Source organism: Myotis lucifugus, unplaced genomic scaffold (assembly GCF_000147115.1).
Source record: "Myotis lucifugus unplaced genomic scaffold, Myoluc2.0 scaffold_115, whole genome shotgun sequence".
NCBI classification, from domain to species: Eukaryota; Metazoa; Chordata; class Mammalia; order Chiroptera; family Vespertilionidae; genus Myotis; species Myotis lucifugus.
Genome location: NW_005871163.1, coordinates 2,483,158 through 2,499,875, shown reverse-complemented (window position 1 = coordinate 2,499,875; position 16,718 = coordinate 2,483,158). Strand labels below are relative to the sequence as shown.

General features: G+C 50.5%; 2 protein-coding genes across 3 annotated transcripts in view; one reads left to right on the top strand and one right to left on the bottom strand.

Annotated features, from left to right (window-relative positions):
* Positions 1-8,265: 8,265 nt before the first annotated feature.
* SNX22 (sorting nexin 22) lies at positions 8,266-11,417 on the top strand. Its single transcript, XM_006093404.3, has 7 exons — positions 8,266-8,383; positions 8,750-8,833; positions 9,225-9,329; positions 9,805-9,899; positions 10,325-10,357; positions 10,570-10,637; positions 11,004-11,417. Exons 1-7 carry the CDS (start codon positions 8,309-8,311, stop codon positions 11,123-11,125), a joined length of 582 nt encoding a protein of 193 aa, XP_006093466.1. The 5' UTR covers positions 8,266-8,308; the 3' UTR covers positions 11,126-11,417.
* Positions 11,418-11,555: 138 nt separating this feature from the next.
* Positions 11,556-16,718, bottom strand: part of PPIB (peptidylprolyl isomerase B) — a 7,038-nt gene continuing 1,875 nt past the window's right edge. For both annotated transcript variants that reach the window (XM_006093403.3, XM_023757842.1), the window contains 3 exons: positions 16,505-16,598; positions 12,468-12,652; positions 11,556-11,890 (listed from right to left, as the gene is read on the bottom strand). In XM_006093403.3, coding sequence (XP_006093465.1) covers positions 11,768-11,890; positions 12,468-12,652; positions 16,505-16,598 — 402 coding nt within the window. In that variant the 3' untranslated portion in view covers positions 11,556-11,767. The remainder of the gene's footprint in view (positions 11,891-12,467; positions 12,653-16,504; positions 16,599-16,718) is intronic.

The following is a 16,718-nucleotide window of genomic DNA, read 5'->3' as shown; positions in this document are numbered from 1 at the left end:
TCAGAAACATCGATGAGAGAGAAACATCGATCAGCTGCCTCCTGCACATCTCCCACTAGGGATGTGCCCCGCAACCAAGGTACATGCCCTTGACCGGAATCGAACCTGGGACCTCTCAGTCCACAGGCCGACGCTCCATCCACTGAGCCAAACCGGTTTCGGCATCTATGGCTTTTTTATACACCAATAATGAACTCACAGAAAGAGAAACTTAAAAAACAATCCCGCCGAAACCGGTTTGGCTCAGTGGATAGAGCATCGGCCTGCGGGGTTCGATTCCGGTCGGGGGCCGGTCGGGGGCATGTGCCTGTGTTGCAGGCACATCCCCAGTGGGGGATGTGCAGGAGGCGGCTGATGGATGTTTCTCTCTCATCGATGTTTCTAGCTCTCTGTCTCTCTCCCTTCCTCTCTGTAAAAAATCAATAAAATATATTTTTTTTTTTAAAAAAAACAATCCCATCTACCATTACAACAAAAAAAAATAAGATACCTAGGAAAAAAGTTAACTAAGGGAGTAAAAGACCTGTACTCGCAAAACTACAGGACGTTGAAAAAAGAGATAGAGAAAAACACAAACAAATGGAAGAATATACCATGTTCATGGATTGGTAGAATCAACATCATTAAAATGTCCATACTACCCAAAGCAATCTATAGATTCAATGCAATCCCCATTAAAACAGCATATTTCACAGACCTAGAACAAACTCTCCAAAAATTCATATGGAATAAAAAAAGACCCCGAAAAGGCACAGCGATCCTGAGAAAGAAAAACAAAGTTGGAGCGATCACAATACCAGATATCAAGCTGTATTACAAAGCCACTATTCTCAAAACTGTCCGGTACTGGCACAAGAACAGACACACAGACCAATGGAACAGAACAGAGAACCCAGAAATCGATCCAAGCCATTATGCTCAATTAATATTTGACAAAGGAGGCAAGAGCATACAATGGAGTCAAGACAGTTTGTTCAATAAATGGTGTTGGGAAAATTGGACAGATACAAGCAAAAAAAATAAAACTAGACCACCAACTTACACCATACACAAAAATAAACACAAAATGGATAAAGGACTTAAATGTAAGATGGGAAACTATAAAAATCTTAGAAGAAGCCATAGGCAGCAAAATAGCAGACATTTGTGGTAGCATTATCTTTACCAATACAGCTCCTTGGGCAATGGTAACTAAAGAGAAAATAAACAGATGGGACTACATCAAAATAAAAAGCTTCTGCACAGCAAAGGAAACCATCAGCAAAACAACAAGAAAGCCCACTGCATGGGAGAACATATTTGCCAGAGTTATCTCCGATAAGGGTTTAATCTCCAAAATTTACAGGGAACTCATACAACTTAACAAAAGGAAGATAAACAATCCAATAAAAAAAATGGGCAAAGGACCTAAATAGACACTTTTCAAAAGAGGACATACAGAAGGCCAAGAGACATATGAAAACATGCTCAAAGTCACTAATCATCTGAGAGATGCAAATCAAAACAACAATGAGGTACCATCTCACACCTGTCAGACTGGCTATCATCAACAAATCAACAAACGACAAGTGCTGGTGAGGATGCGGAGAAAAAGGAACCCTCATGCACTGCTGGTGGGAATGCAGACTAGTGCAGCCACTGTGGAAAACAGTATGAAGATTTCTGAAAAAATTAAAAATTGAACTCCCATTTGACCCAGTGATCCCACTTCTAGAAATATATCCCAAGAAACCAGAAACACCAATCAGAAAGGATATATGCACCCACATGTTCATAGCAGCACTAAGTGCCCATCAGTAGATGAGTGGATTAAAAAACCATGGTACATCTACACAATGGAATACTATGCTGCTGTAAAAAAGAAGGAACTCCTACCATTTGCAACAGCATGGATGGACCTGGAGAGCACTACGCTAAGCGAAATAAGCCAGTCAGAGAAAGGTAAATATCACATGATCTCACTCATTTGTGAAATATAATGAACATAAACTGATGAATAAAAATAGAGCCAGAGAAAAAAAATATTTTAGAATATAATAGAAGTAATCCTGTTATTTGCAGATTTTAAGTATTTCCTACAACTTTTGTAATATTATAGTATGGTAGTACAGTTTTGGTAATATTATTATATTTAAAAACTTTTTTTCTTGAAATGTTAATGTTTATTGCATGTAATATTATTATATTTAAAATAATTTTTCCTGAAATATTAATGTTTATTGCATGTAAACGGCTAATTATTTTGTACCTACAATCTGGTAATAGATTTATTTTGTATATTGTAAAAAAGAATACACTTGTCAAATAAAAATTTTAAAAAAGGAGGAACATGGCCCAATAAAAAAATAAAACTTATAAAATAGACTAGCTCAATAATTTAAACTGTTTTAGCAGCAGAGCTATTTTTAGACATCTACACCAAAGTCCAATATTCAAAACAAAAATATCCTTTTATTATTATTTCAAATGTATAAGATGTACTTTTTTTTTATTTACTGTTTTGAGAGAGAGAGAGAGAGAGAGAGTATGCCTTGTTATTCCACTTATTGATATATTCATTGGTTGATTCTTGGTATGTGCCTTGACTGGGGATCGAACCCACAACCTTGGTATATTGCAGCTGTGGGCAAACTACGGCCTGCGGGCCGGATCTGGCCCGTTTGAAATGAATAAAACTAAAAAAAAAAAAAGACCGTACCCTTTTATGTAATGATGTTTACTTTGAATTTATATTAGTTCACACAAATACTCCATCCATGCTTTTGTTCCGGCCCTCCGGTCCAGTTTAAGAACCCATTGTGACCCTCAAGTCAAAAAGTTTGCCCACCCCTGGATATTGGGATGATGCTCTAACCAACTGACCTACCCAGCCAGGACAACATGTACCTATTTATTTATTTTTATTTTTTTAAGTCAATCTTTTCTTTTAAATATATTTTTATTGATTTCAGAGAGGAAGGAAGAGGGAGAGAGAAATATCAATTCGAGAGAATTATTTATTGGTTGCCTCCTGCACGCCCCCTACTGGGGATCCAGCCCACAATCCGGGCATGTGCCCTTGGCTGGAATCGAACCCAGGACCCTTCAGTCCACAGGCCCATGCTCTATCCACTGAGCAAACCAGCTAGGGCAACAGGTACCTATTAAAAAGACAAGCAGTAAATACTTTGAGGCTGTTAGAATGAACAGGATAGTTGCTAATTTACATGAACGTCTGCTTCCAATTTATTCTTTTACTTTATTTGGTTGCACAATATTGAGAAAAGCAGAAAAATCCTGATCACAGAGTTAATTAGGCTTTTTTTTTAAAGCTAACCTTTCAATCTCAAGATTCTAAAGGAGGAACAGTAGCCTTTGTTTTTATTGTTTCAAAGTTGAATCAGTAATAATATATAGGATGAATCACGTAATTGCCAACAGTACATGGTTTGGCTTAAGAAACAGCAAATTCATATACTTCAGTCAAATAATAACTAACATTCATTTACTGTGTGGCAAGCCCCATGCTAAGCACTTTAAAAGGATGATGTCAGTTAATCCACACAACTCTCCCTTGTACAGACAAGGGCCCTGAGGCGCAGGGAGTGGTTCACGCTTGCCCACGTGACCAAAGCCAGTCTGGGTGGAGCAGCCCAGGCCCAGCCTTGCTCAGGCAGCCCCTGGGGGCTGAGTCCCTGGGCCAGCCCGCCGCTGGCCACCTGCCTGGAGGAAATAATCAGCCTCTGTGCCCGGCAGCGCCTGCCAGCCCAAGGCTCAGGCGCTGTTTGTTTTCTTAACAGGGATAACCAAACCCCTGAGCAGCCATGCAGCCCAGCAAAAGCAGGGCCAGTGAAAGGGGCTTTGTGTGATGGCGGCAGGGGGGCGAGGGCTCCTGCTGGGGCCAGGAACAGGGATCCAGCCCACCTGTGACCCACCCAGCCACCAGCTCCCCCGCATTGGGGTCCTGTCAGGGGGGACACTGCCACCCCAGGCCTTCCTGCTCTGTGCTCAGGCCTTGATCCTCATCTCCAGGCTGCACGTCTGCACAGTGGCATGAGAGGGGCCCGGCTCCCTGACAGGGCTGCTGTGGGAGTCAAGAGACCAGTGTCTACAATGTGGTCCCCAAGTCAGCATCGCCGGGCGTTTGTGAGGCTCCATGCCAGGCCCAGGCACTCGGAAAGCAGGTCAGGGCCCTCTGCCACGTGGCCGCCGCTGCTGCTGCTGCTGCTGCTGCTGCTGAAGTTGGAGAACCACTGCTCTATAATCTGACCTGGAAACACCCCGGCCGAGAAAATGTGACCAACCAGTATTTTTAACCAACTTTCCCCGAGAAACTTGGACATGAAATTCATATGTTAGAGAGTGACAGAGCAAAGACAAGGATTTGTCCAGTGAGACAACTCTTTCTAAAAATGGAAGTCACTTTGAAGGGCTCCACACCCATCATATAGAGTCTGGCACACTGAGCTGGCCAGTGCTTCAAGCGCACAGAAAATAAACTCTCCTCTGAACGTAATAACTGCTTTGGGATTTCCATCATCTCCTTTCAGGAAACTATTTTCCATAACTTGTTCTGTCTCCCCAAAGACATCTTAAATGGGTCTGGGTTTTCACTTCAGCGCCATGGAATGCTGTGCAATTTTACAAATGAGTCGTATCAAGTCTCTCTGTGTATAAATGGTGATGGAAAAAAAAATAACATAAATTTTAATTGTAACTAGTGATAAAAATCCAGGGATTTGAGGCTTCTCAGGAAATTAAGCAAATACCAAGGTGGACAACAATCTAGAGAGAAAGAGAGAGAAAGGGAGAGAGAGAGAGAAAGGGAGAGAGAGAGAGAGAGGGAGGGAGAGAGAGAGAGAGAGAGAGAGAGAGAGAGAGAGAGAGAGATCTAACTCTAAAGGCATGAAGAACATTCCCGTTGTTATCCCCATGCTGGCCTTCCTCGAAGAACCCCCTGGCAACCCCGCTCCCTCCTGCCTCTCCCAGGCCTTCCGTCCTCTCCCTAGCCTTTCCCCAACACCCCTCTCCTTTATTCATTCATATAGTCTTTCAGTCAACAATTAGTTTTTGAGTGTCTACTACATGCTTGGCACCATGGCAGCAAAATCTCACAAGACCAACCAGGTCCCTGGCCTGATGGTGCTCAGAGTCTGGGAAACCAGGGAGACCTACAATAAACAGTAGCTACATTTTGGAATAAGTGCACAGACAGGATGATATGATAAGGTGATCAGGAAGGAAGGCCTCTTTGAGAGGTGAGTTTTAGGCTAAATGTTGGAAGTTTAAGCTAAACCCATCAGGTGACGAGTCAGGGTAAGTGTTCCAGGGAAATGAATCAGCAAGTGCAATGGCCCTGAGGCAGGGAAGAGCTCATTAGGTTTAAAGAACTGGAAGATGGTCACTGTGCATGGAGAGATGAAAGGAGAGACAGAGGCTGAGCTGGGTCATGAGAGCTCTGTAGATTGTAGTGGGGAGAGTGGGTTTTGTTCTAAGAGCAGTGGAAGCCTTTGGAAGGTTTTAAGCAGATGCCTTGATGATCGTTTGTGCTGCTAGGTAGGGAATGGACTAAGTATGAAGGGAGGCATGGAAAATGGGGATCCATGTGGAGACTAGCAGTTTTCTAGGGGTTAGAAATAGAGATAGAGGGGCAAACTCATTAGGATGGATGACCAAGAAGTTTAGAGGTCTGGGGGTCCCAGGAGAAGACTTCTGACAGTAGGACAAGCAGAACAGGGTCCCTGTGTTACAGAATAGCAAGAAGCTAAGACAATTTCAGGACAAGCGGAATAGGGAATAGGGGCACGAAGACAATTAAATAGTTTGCAGCCACTTAGTAAATCCTATCTTCTCTAAACCAAGGATACTTAAGAGTAAATGGTTTGCACTTCAGCCCAACCAGAGGGTAAATAGCTTAAATCACCCTACTCAGGGAGACAGATAACAGAAATCCAATTAGTGCCATTTGCCAACCGCACCCAAGGACAGACAAATGAAAAGAATAAATCTCATTTTGGTACATCAGCATAAAGCTGATGAATGTTCTATTGATTCTCCCCTAAGTGCCCAGCCTTTAAAACCCCTGCAAATGAAGGTTCCCTGCAGGGAGCACACCCCTGCCCCTTCCCCCACAGGCATGTGTCCCCTAACCTCTAAGGGACCCCATGAGACTTGTAACCAAGGGAACCATGGGCAGCCGGCAGCTCGTCCTGAGCTACCCCCTAACCCTGTCTCCAAGGCCCCCTTTTCTCTGACTTCCCAGTGAGCCACAGCACCCAGCCCAGGCTCTCCTGTTGCTTCTTCTAGGTCCTTCCTTGTTTTACTGTCCTAAGTACATTTTTGCTGTGGTCAATACATTCTTGTTTGCTTTTCTACATGTTGTCTATTGATTGAAATCTTTCCTTCAAAAAAACAAGAACTGCCCTAACCGGTTTGGCTCAGTGAAAAGAGCATCGGCCTGCAGACTGAAAGGTCCCAGGTTCGATTCCGGTCAAGGGCATGTACCTTGGTTGCGGGCACATCTCTAGTAGGAGGTGTGCAGGAGGCAGCTGATGGATGTTTCTCTCTCATCGATGCTTCTAACTCTCTATCCCTCTCCCTTCCTCTCTGTAAAATATCAATAAAATATATTTTTAAAAAAAGAAAACAAGAACTAAGGTCTCCTGGTCTCGCTGGTAACACCTGAATGACGGGGCCCTGGAGTGTAAGGGAGGAAATGAAACCCAGCACTTCTCCTCCTGGCGGGCTGTTTCCCTTCCAGGGAGTTTCAGCTTCCTGATTCTAGGGCCCTTGTGAGGATGGAATCTGGGGGAAGAAAGTGTGGCACATAGTATTGGGGAGGCTTGCTTTTCCCGTTTTGGGGCCTCTGTGGGGGCAGAGCTGGGAATGGAGAGTTTCTGCTCCAGCTCAGAAGCACCTCTGTACTAGCAGGGGATGGAGTGAGCCAGTGGCTCCCCAACCTCGCTCCCTAAGATAGGCACTCTGCTCCCTCCTTCCCACCACAGGCCTCCTGCTAGGTATGAACTCTCTCAGGCAGGGCCATCCCGGCCTCCATCACCCACCCAGGCCTTTGTATGGGGCGTCAGTGGAGTGGACTCTGCTGAATGGAACAGCTCCCTCGTGGTGGTGGTGGTGGTGGGGGGGCCCAGAGATAGGAGCAGAGATCCTTCTATCACAGGGGGTGAGAGAGTTATGGATCAGGTCCTGCCACATACCCAGGAAGACCCTGCCCAGAGCAGTGTGAAGAACAGCCTAGGCCACCCATCTTTCCAGAGTCCCTCTTCCCCACCTACTGCCCTGTACACCAACCACCCAAATATGCCTCCAGGACAAGCCCACAGGCTGCCGTTTTTTCAACACTTACTCTGCTGATGGCTTCACAGGGATCATATCACTCAGTTTTCATACACTATCCTGGGAGAGGCATATTATCCTAATTTCGCAGATGAGCACAGGTCTACACATTTTGGGAAATCCAAGCTGACCCCCAAAGCAGAGTCTAAGACCTTAAACTGCCTCTTCCTGGCAAACTGGGCCTGAAGCAAAATGAATGGAATTAAAACATAAAAACAAACAAACTCAAAAACACTAATGAATGAAGGGGCTTGTGGATGCTGGGGGAGGGGCCCATCAAAACCAGATGGGGGCTTTGTCCCATAGAGCATCCTCCAGAGGTGGCAGGTGAGAGCTCTTGTCAGGGCGCATACAAGAAGCAACCCATGAATGCATAAGTCAGTGGAACAACGAATCGATGTCTCTTTCTCTCTAAAAATCAATCAATTTAAAAAACAAAACAAAACAATCCAGATGGGGTCCAAGCCTTACCCAGGCGCGCCCACTCTCACAGGGGCCAAGTTGAAGGTGGGGGGAAGGGGTTGGGGGCAGCCTGGGATGGGTGTGAGGAACGCAAGGAACGTCCCTGGTTGGCCCCCAACGTAGGCGCCCGGCTCCCTCCGTGCCCAGTGCCCACAGGTTCGAGTCTTTAGGAAGGTGTCCAACAAAGAGCAGGTGAAATGCTGGCTCACCGCACCTCTGACGGTCGGTGGGCGCTCAGTGAATGTGGACAAACGGATGCCTCTTGGCCAAATTGTCCCCACCGGCCCTGCAACCCCTCACGGCTCTGGGGGCGGTTCTCTGCTCCCGCCACGCTGCTCGTCGCCTAATCGGTCCCTCGCCAGACCCGGCGGAGCGAGGATACGCCCGGGGCGGGGCCACATGGGGCGGGCCGAGGGCTGAGGGGCGGGGCCGGCCCCTCTGGGGTCTCTGCGGCGCCCGCACAACTCCGGCTGCGAGCTCCGCGCGAGCAGGGCAGAGAGAGGTTGGGGCGCGGATGCTGGAAGTTCACATTCCGTCCGTGGGCCCGGAGGCCGAGGCGCCCAGGCAGAGCCCAGAGAAAAGCCACATGGTGAGTGGGAGCGATGGGTTGGAAGGAGCGCGGGGACCCGCCGGTGCCGAGCGCAATGGGGATGCCGCGCGCAATGGGGATCCCGCGCCCCGGACTGGGTGGTCCTGGAGCGGCGGTCCAGACCGTCGGGGGGCCGCCGGCCGACGGCCACGGGGCGCTTGGATTTGCCAGCCCTGCGGACGGCGGTCCGGACTCACGAGGAGCGGAGGGCAGGTCGTCGCCCCTTCCCCCGAGAGTGTGGGGAACGTGGGAGGGTCCCCGGGGAGCGGCGGCTCGCCAAGGCCGCTTTGTGCCTTTAAGCGCGGAGGGTGGGCGGGCGTCCGGCGCGGGGCCTCACGCACCCGCCTGCTCGCTCCCGCCCCGCAGGTGTTCCGAGTGGAAGTGCGGTACCGCGGGCGCAGACACACCGTGCAGAGGCGCTACAGCGAGTTCCACGCGCTACACAAGCGGGTGAGGCGGCGCCGCCGACCGACAGACCCCTGCGGGCTCCTGCCCAGCCTGGGAGGCGGGCGTCCGAGCTGCGGCCCCCGCCTCTGCCACCCTGGTTACCACTCCGGTCCCCGGAGGGCTCAGGTCCTGGGCGCTGACCTCCCCGCGGGCTGCGGACGGACCAGAGGGGCAGGTCTCAGCCGGGACTGTCCGTGCCCCTGCGCCCACCCTCGGGCGTCCGAGGCTGTTGGGTCCGCTCTCGCCCCTGCCCCAACCGCATTCACCCGTGTCCATCCTAGGGTAGAGCCTGAAGTTTTGGGGATACGGAAGGGGTGGGGAGCTGGGGGGGGGGGCTTTTGCTAGGGTGAAGTGAGCTTAAGGGCTCAGTGGGGACACTGTGATCGCACCGCAGATGAAGAAACTGTACAAGGTGCCCGAATTCCCCTCGAAACGCCTGCCCAACTGGAGGACCAGAGGATTGGAGCAGCGGCGGCAGGGCTTGGAGGCCTATATCCAGGTGGGCATGGGTCTCACTGTTGCCCCCAGCCTGCTGGACTAGGTGTGACCCCGAGACGTGTGAGGGCATGGGGTGCGGGGGGACGCACGCCTTGGGCATGATTTTTTTTTACCCCAAGCCTCAATTTCTTGAGCAGTAATTTCAGAATGAAAATTAATTGGACTCAGTTGAATTTGGACGTTCATTGAACTGGGGTCACCTGCTGCTAGTTCCTTTCCCCTCCAGCGAGGTCCTGCACTGCCCTCCTGAGGAGGACGTGGGCCTTTCCCTCCTCCTCACACAGGGACGCCAGATTCCAGGCCAGGGAGACTCCGTGGGCACATCCCTGTGGAGTCACCCAGGGCCGTGTTGGGAAGGGCCCGAGCTGTCTTGAACTTTGTGATCATTTTTGGCAGGACTGTGCCGTCAGTTTGCACTGGGCCGTGTCTGACGGATGTCCCGTGTGCTCACGGGTGTCCCGTGTGCTCCTCTCCAGGGCGTCTTGTACCTGAACCGGGATGTGCCCAAGGAGCTGCTGGAGTTCCTGAGTCTTCGGCACTTCCCCACAGACCCCAAGGCCAGCAGCTGGGGGTGAGTGAGCGCCTCCAGGGGCCTGGCTTGGCATGAGAGGCCCCAGTGTCGGGGAAGGGGGCTCTGCAGCAAGCAGGTGAAGGCTTCCGGGCAGGGTCCTGTTCTCTCTCACATCTGCCAGGGGTGAGACATGACCACCTTCATCTGTCAGCTTTCTTGACCCTGGCAGGGGGCTGCTTTCTTGCCTTGACCATAACTGAAGCCGCGACTGATCAGTCTGCAGGCGGACACTCTATCCAGGGAGCCAAACCGGCCAGGGCAAGGGGCCATTTTCTGTACAGCCTTGGTTACCCACCGGAACTGGGCTTGTTACAAATAGAAGCAGTGGCCCCCTGGGAGGTGAAGCTCTGGTCTTCCGTTGCTCCACCCCTTCCTCATGCTCCCCTGAGCATCCCCAGGCAGTTCACACTCTTTCTTCTTTTCAGAGCCCTGGGGGAGTTCCTGCCTAGCGACAGCAGGCAAGTTAAAGACTCTTTCTGCACCCGCTGCCCCCTGGTGGCCATAGGCCGTGAGGCTGGTCTGTGGCCCAGGTTTTCCTGTGGGCGCTCCTGACACCACTGCCCACTCACCTTTTTCCTTGTGGATTGTTAGTGATCTCAGTTCCCAGTCTTTACCCGATAGGAGATTTTGCCCCACCTCACTCTCCACTGCTTAAGACCCTTTCTCCTAGCTCGCAGCTGTACCACCGGCCGGTCATCAGCTTCTGCATGGACCCCTACATTTGTATCTCATCCCCAGGTGAGGGGGTGCCTCTGACCTATAACCCCGATTTAGGGCGCAGGAATCAGGGTGGGAGTGGGGGTGAGCTTGTCATTTCTCAGCTCCCAGGACCCCTCAGCAGCAGCGCCCTCCTTGCGGACCTGCCTGCACTGCTGTGCCCTGTGCATTCCCCTCGGGAAGCAGACACGGTGCAGCAGACGTGGCTCCCTGGTCTGCATTCCCATCAGCCTGGCTTATGTGAACAGAATGTGAACTGGGAATGCCCAGGTCTCATTTCAGGTGACCAGCTGTTAACTGCTGCCTTGTCAGGGGCTCAGGGAGCTGCGGCCCGAGGCCATGGCCGTCCCACACCTGTTCCCCTTCCTCCTGTTTTCCTTGTCCCAGAGCCTCTGCCCAACGTGGTGGTGAATGGCGTGCTCCAGGGCTTCTACAGCTTCAGCACCAGCACAGCTGACACCCAGCCGGAGGCTCCCTGTCACCCTGCACCTTTGCCACCAATGCCTTGACCAACCCAGAGGCCTTTGGACCACCTGCCAGGACAGTCACGTGCCTCTGTCCTTGAGAGACAGGGGTGGGTCCCCCTTGGCTTGGGCCCAGGACCTACCCACCCCAGGCCCAGAACCCAACTGCACCAGTGGCTGGGGTGATAGACCTGCACTCTGGTAGGGACAACAGAGGATGAGGATAAAGGGAGAAGTCAATTTAGGAGGTAGGCTATGAAAAGGTACAGGTGTATTTCTTCACCTTCACGGGGGGAGGGAGCTGGCAAAGTTTGGAAGCAAGAAGCAAAAGCTCGACAGTTTGTGGTAGCATCTGGGGAAAGGGTTCAGGCTGGAGCCCAAGGAGGGGACAAGCAGCCACTGCCTCAGAGTCCCAGGCTGAGCCGTAGACTTGAACAGAGAAGCTGCGGGCCCAAGAACCAAGCCCACACACAGGTTATAAAAAAACCCACCTTATTTTTTTAATTGGTCAGTGATGGTAGAAGTTTGTTACAAAACCGGGCCTGTGGAATGTGAGGGGCGGGTCCGCTCTGTCAGACATCCGCACCAGGGCTGGTGCAGCAGAGCCCTGTGGAGGGCCGTCTTCACCCCCCCGAGAGGGCAACAGGCCCAAACACAGTCGCTCAAGAGGAAGCTGTCCCTGGGGCCTTACTCCTTGGCAATGGCAAAGGGCTTTTCCACCTCGATCTTGCCGCAGTCTGCAATGATCACGTCCTTCAGGGGCTTGTCCCGACCATCTGTCTTGGTGCTCTCCACCTTCCGTACTACTTCCTGGGGAGAAAGGGCAGAAGCAAGAAGGCAGGGTGGGTCAGGAGATCTGCCACTCACGGGAGACAGGCCCCGGTGCATGGCCAGGGAGGACTGAGTCTCTCATGTGACGAACAGCCTACAAACCTCAAGGCACCAATATCCTAGAATCCTGGCCAGGTGTCAGCCCAGGACAGGGAGAACCCAGTTCTGACAAGAGGATGCAGCAGTTTGATCCTCTGAAGCAAGACCCAGGTTGAGCGGAGGGTGAGGAGGGTGGCTGGGGAGTAGGTACCAAGGGCCCTGTACACCTCTGGGTAGTGCCGCCACATCCCACTCTCAGCAATGGTATGGGGAGGTCCCTGCAGTGGTACAGCCTCAACAAGGCCTGGCTGGCCTCTGCCTGGGGCCTAGGATCCAGGACTTGGGGGCATAGAGAGGCAGGCTAGTCTTAAATCCCCCAGGTTTACAGACACGAACACTCGTCTGAATCTGTGGGTTCCCCTGTGGGAAAGGGATGAATACAGGTTGCCCTGCCCCCAAGGTCTGTCCTATTCCCGGTGAGGGTTGCCCACGTGTAGCCCCCATCTCCAAAACTCACCATGCCCTCTAGAACTTTGCCGAACACCACATGCTTGCCATCCAGCCAGGCTGTCTTGACTGTGGTGATAAAGAACTGGGAGCCATTGGTGTCTTTGCCAGCATTGGCCATGCTCACCCAGCCAGGCCCATAGTGTTTCAGCTTGAAGTTCTCATCAGGGAAGCGTTCACCGTAGATGCTCTTACCTGGGAAGAAAGACAGAGCAGGTCAGGGAACCTGGTTGGCACAAACTCAGCAGATCTTTGGGGCCTCAACTTGTCCTGTGTCAGGCCAGGCTCAAGTAGAGTACAGGGGTATTAGAGCTGTCTTCTTCCTACCCTCTGGCCTTTGGAACTAAACCATGCTGACCGACCAAGTGGGGCACGAGGCCAGGCTGACTTAGGGACTAGCTCACATGAATGATTACTCTGAGAATGTAGTTTATGGCTTTTAAATAAGGCCCATGTTAACAACTAGCTTTGGCGATGGCCCCAGGCCTGCATGGCAGGATCTGGGTGGAGAGGGACTGCAGGATACAGGGGCAGGAGAGGTAAGAACCCTCCAGAAGAGGAATGCCGTGGCTGACCAGCGTTTCTTCCAGAGCACAAAAGGCTCGGAAGCAGCTGCCATTTGGATTCTGGAAAGTCTAGAGCAGTGGTCGGCAAACTGCAGCTCGCGAGCCACATGCGGCTCTTCGGCCCCTTGAGTGTGGCTCTTCCTAAGCCTTAGGAGTACCCTAATTAAGTTAATAACAATGTACCTACCTATATAGTTTAAGTTTACAAACTTTAGCTCTCAAAAGAAATTTCAATCGTTGTACTGTTGATATTTGGCTCTGCTGACTAATGAGTTTGCCGACCACTGGTCTAGAGCAAGCATGTCAAACTCAAAGGCTAACATGGGTCAAATAAGGTTTAAGTTTATGTGGGCCACAAAAAACAAAAATTTCATTTTTCATAGAAACGTGGGTTTATTTTGAAAAGTATAGTAGAAAAAAAACAAGAGCAATGATAAAATTAATATTTTCTTCCTGACACTTGGCATCTCTTCTCTGCTACTATCTCTCCTACTTCGGGAGAAATCTTGTTCACAGTGATTACTTTCAAAACTGACCCAAGGTAGTTCTGTATCTGACAGGAGACTGAAATTTCATAATTGTAAAGAACTGCTCACACCATTATACTGGCTGGGCTGCAAAAATATTCGTTGTGGGCCACACGTGAGTTTGACATGCTCGGTCTAGAGCAATGATGGCGAACCTATGACACGCGTGTCAGAGGTGACACGCGAACTCATTTTTTGGATTGATTTTGTTAAATGGCATTTAAATATATAAAATAAATATCAAAAATATAAGTCTTTGTTTTACTATGGTTGCAAATATCAAAAAATTTCTATATGTGACACGGCACCAGAGTGAAGTTAGGGTTTTTCAAAATGCTGACATGCCGAGCTCAAAAGGTTCGCCATCACTGGTCTAGAGCCTCTTATTGAATGAACAGAAAATAAAAGGTGGCAATGAATATATGTAAGTGTCCCTCCATAAGGGGCCAGGAGACATGACAAAGAGGGCCGAGAGCAGACAGTTTCAGAGATCCTAAGATATAGGGGAAATACTACCTCTTCCTCCATCTCCTAGAGATTCACACTGTGAACTAGTGAACCAGAGGCCCCGAGAAACCCAGCAATAAAGTAATTTTCATTTTGTTTTACTCAATACTTTTCAAAACCTTTTTTTCCTCTTTAATACAACTATTTTCACCTTGTGGTTCCACAGAATGGAACCAGGTGGGGAAATTTCCTAGACTGATGCTAATCAGGGAGATGCTTCTGATTGTGTGACACAAGCACGGCAAGTTCGCGGCCCCACGTTTGACATGCTTGGGTAACAGGTTGGAAAAGACTGAAAACCACAAGAATCTAGACTGGCGGGTGGGGGCGGGCACGTCCCAGCCTGTGCCCCACTTCTCAGTCCCACACCCACATGAACTGGTCTCGCCCACTGCTGTGCCATGGCTCCTGGCTGGGCTGCCAGCTAAAGCCTCCCCACGTGAGAATCCTCTGTAAATCAGGATTTCAGTTGCTGCTGCTGTCCAGACAACCCACAAATCCACATCCCCGCTCCAATCGCTTTCCCAAGATACGAGGAGTTCCAAACTTAAAGGGACAGTTCTGCGTGTTAACCTCAACATACTTAGTAATCTCTCTCTCTGGACATCAGTTAATTTGTTTGCCAACTTTTCCTCTGCTTACTGTTGTCGTCCCCCCCCCCCCCCCCCATCATTTGTTCATTCTTTCTTACTATTCCTGCTGCTCCCATGGCAAAAATGGCTACTGCTCAGAGTGGTAAGTAACCATGCCAGAGAACCGTGGCAAGCATTTTATACACAAAAACCTCCTCCTATGAGGCAGGATCCAATAACCATATTTCAAAGGTGAAGAAATTGAGGTAGAGAGGTTAAAGATACCCAAGCTAGGAAGAACCACAGAGGGTCTGGTCCTGGAATCTCCGCCCTTGCCCATAAGGCCATCCTGCCTGGGTTCCAGCCCACATCGCCCCAGACACAGCTACACCGGCCCCTGACCAGCCTGAGTCCTGCTGCCATACTACTTTCCCTCAAACTCCGTTGAGACCATTCTTTCCCACCCTCCTCCCCGCCTCAGGTTTTCAGCAGAGCCTCCAGGTAGGACAAAGCAGTGTGCTCTACTTCATTCCCTGACCCCACCTTTGGCAAAGTTCCTGCTGCCAAACACACCTCGGCCCACAACTTAATCGTGCCTCTTCTCTGCCCATTCATATTCTCCCCAGCCAGGACCCTGCTCAAATCTTTCCTCACAGTCACAAGGCCATTTCCCGATAACCTTGGCCCCAAGTGACTCCCTCCGTGCAGGCCTCGGCACTTGTCAGCTCCGGCAATGGCTGACGTTACCTACCACGTACTGGGGACTTACACTCAAGATCTCACCCAACCCTCACAGCACCCATAACTCTTACCGCTCTCACTTTACACAAGAGGAAACTAAAGCTAGACAACTCACTTGCAAGGTCGAAAGCAAGAAGGTGGCAGACACCGGGCCACACCCAACTGTATCTGACTCCAGGAACACATCACTTTGGATTGTCTGCCTGGCCATCTCCACTGCTACCTGCTGCCAGCTACTTATGTCTTGTACTGTTTGCACGGCTTGCCTGCCCAGGCTTTCTCCTAATTATTTCCACCGAGATGATAACTTGAGGACAGAGCCTGAGTCCTAAAGGCTGGATTAGGGCCAGTTTATGAGTGTTCAGGTATTGGAAGTGAAAGGGAATTGCTGCCGCGCTGATTTGTGTGTCCTCAGCACCCACCAGAGCCTGGCCCAATAGACACTCATTGATGGGCTGAGCTGCAGATGCAGCCTGAGGGAGGAGCAGGCTATTCACCCAAGAATGGTGAGACCTGTGGGTTAGTGCAGTGTCTGTCTGTCCTGTTCACAAGCAATGCAGAGGAGAGACCCAGTCAGCTCTTGCCAAATGGTCTCTGGTAGGAGACTGCCAAGAAAAGCAACTCTGGCCCTAACCGGTTTGGCTCAGTGAATAGAGTGTCGGCCTGTGAACTGAAAGGTCCCAGGTTCAATCCCGGTCAAGGGCATGTACTTTGGTTGCGGGCACATCCCCAGTAGGGAGTGTGCAGGAGGCAGCTGATCGATGTTTCTAACTCTCTATTCCTCTCCCTTCCTCTGTGTAAAAAATCAATAAAATATATTTAAAAAAAGAAAAAAAAGAAAAGCAACTCTGCCCACCCTCGCTGGGGCTCCCGAGGTTGCCCACAGGCTTTGCATGCCTGACCTAGAATCACCTACGTTTGACTTTGCTCCCCTCCCACCACAAGGTACTGCGAGAAGTCACCAAGGCTGTAGGCCTAGACCAGCAAGTCTACCTCTTATGTCCACCTGACCCCCCATTACTCCCTCTTCTTTGTACTGGGTTCCCTGTACAGCTGGTCTCATGCAGGTGACAGGCCTGCTCGGAGCTGGGAGGAAGGGACCCAGCGCTCTTGCCCCACCAGGACCCGGGTTACCTCCAGTGCCATCTCCCCGAGTGAAGTCTCCGCCCTGGATCATGAAGTCCTTGATCACACGATGGAATTTGCTGTCTTTGTAGCCAAATCCTTTCTAGGAAAAGGGATGAGAAGGTGAGGAGGTGGCATGAGGCACCAGGCAGACATGAAACAAGACCCTGCAGGAACCCAGCCCACGACGACTCCTGCTCATAAGAAGAGGCATCACTGCTGC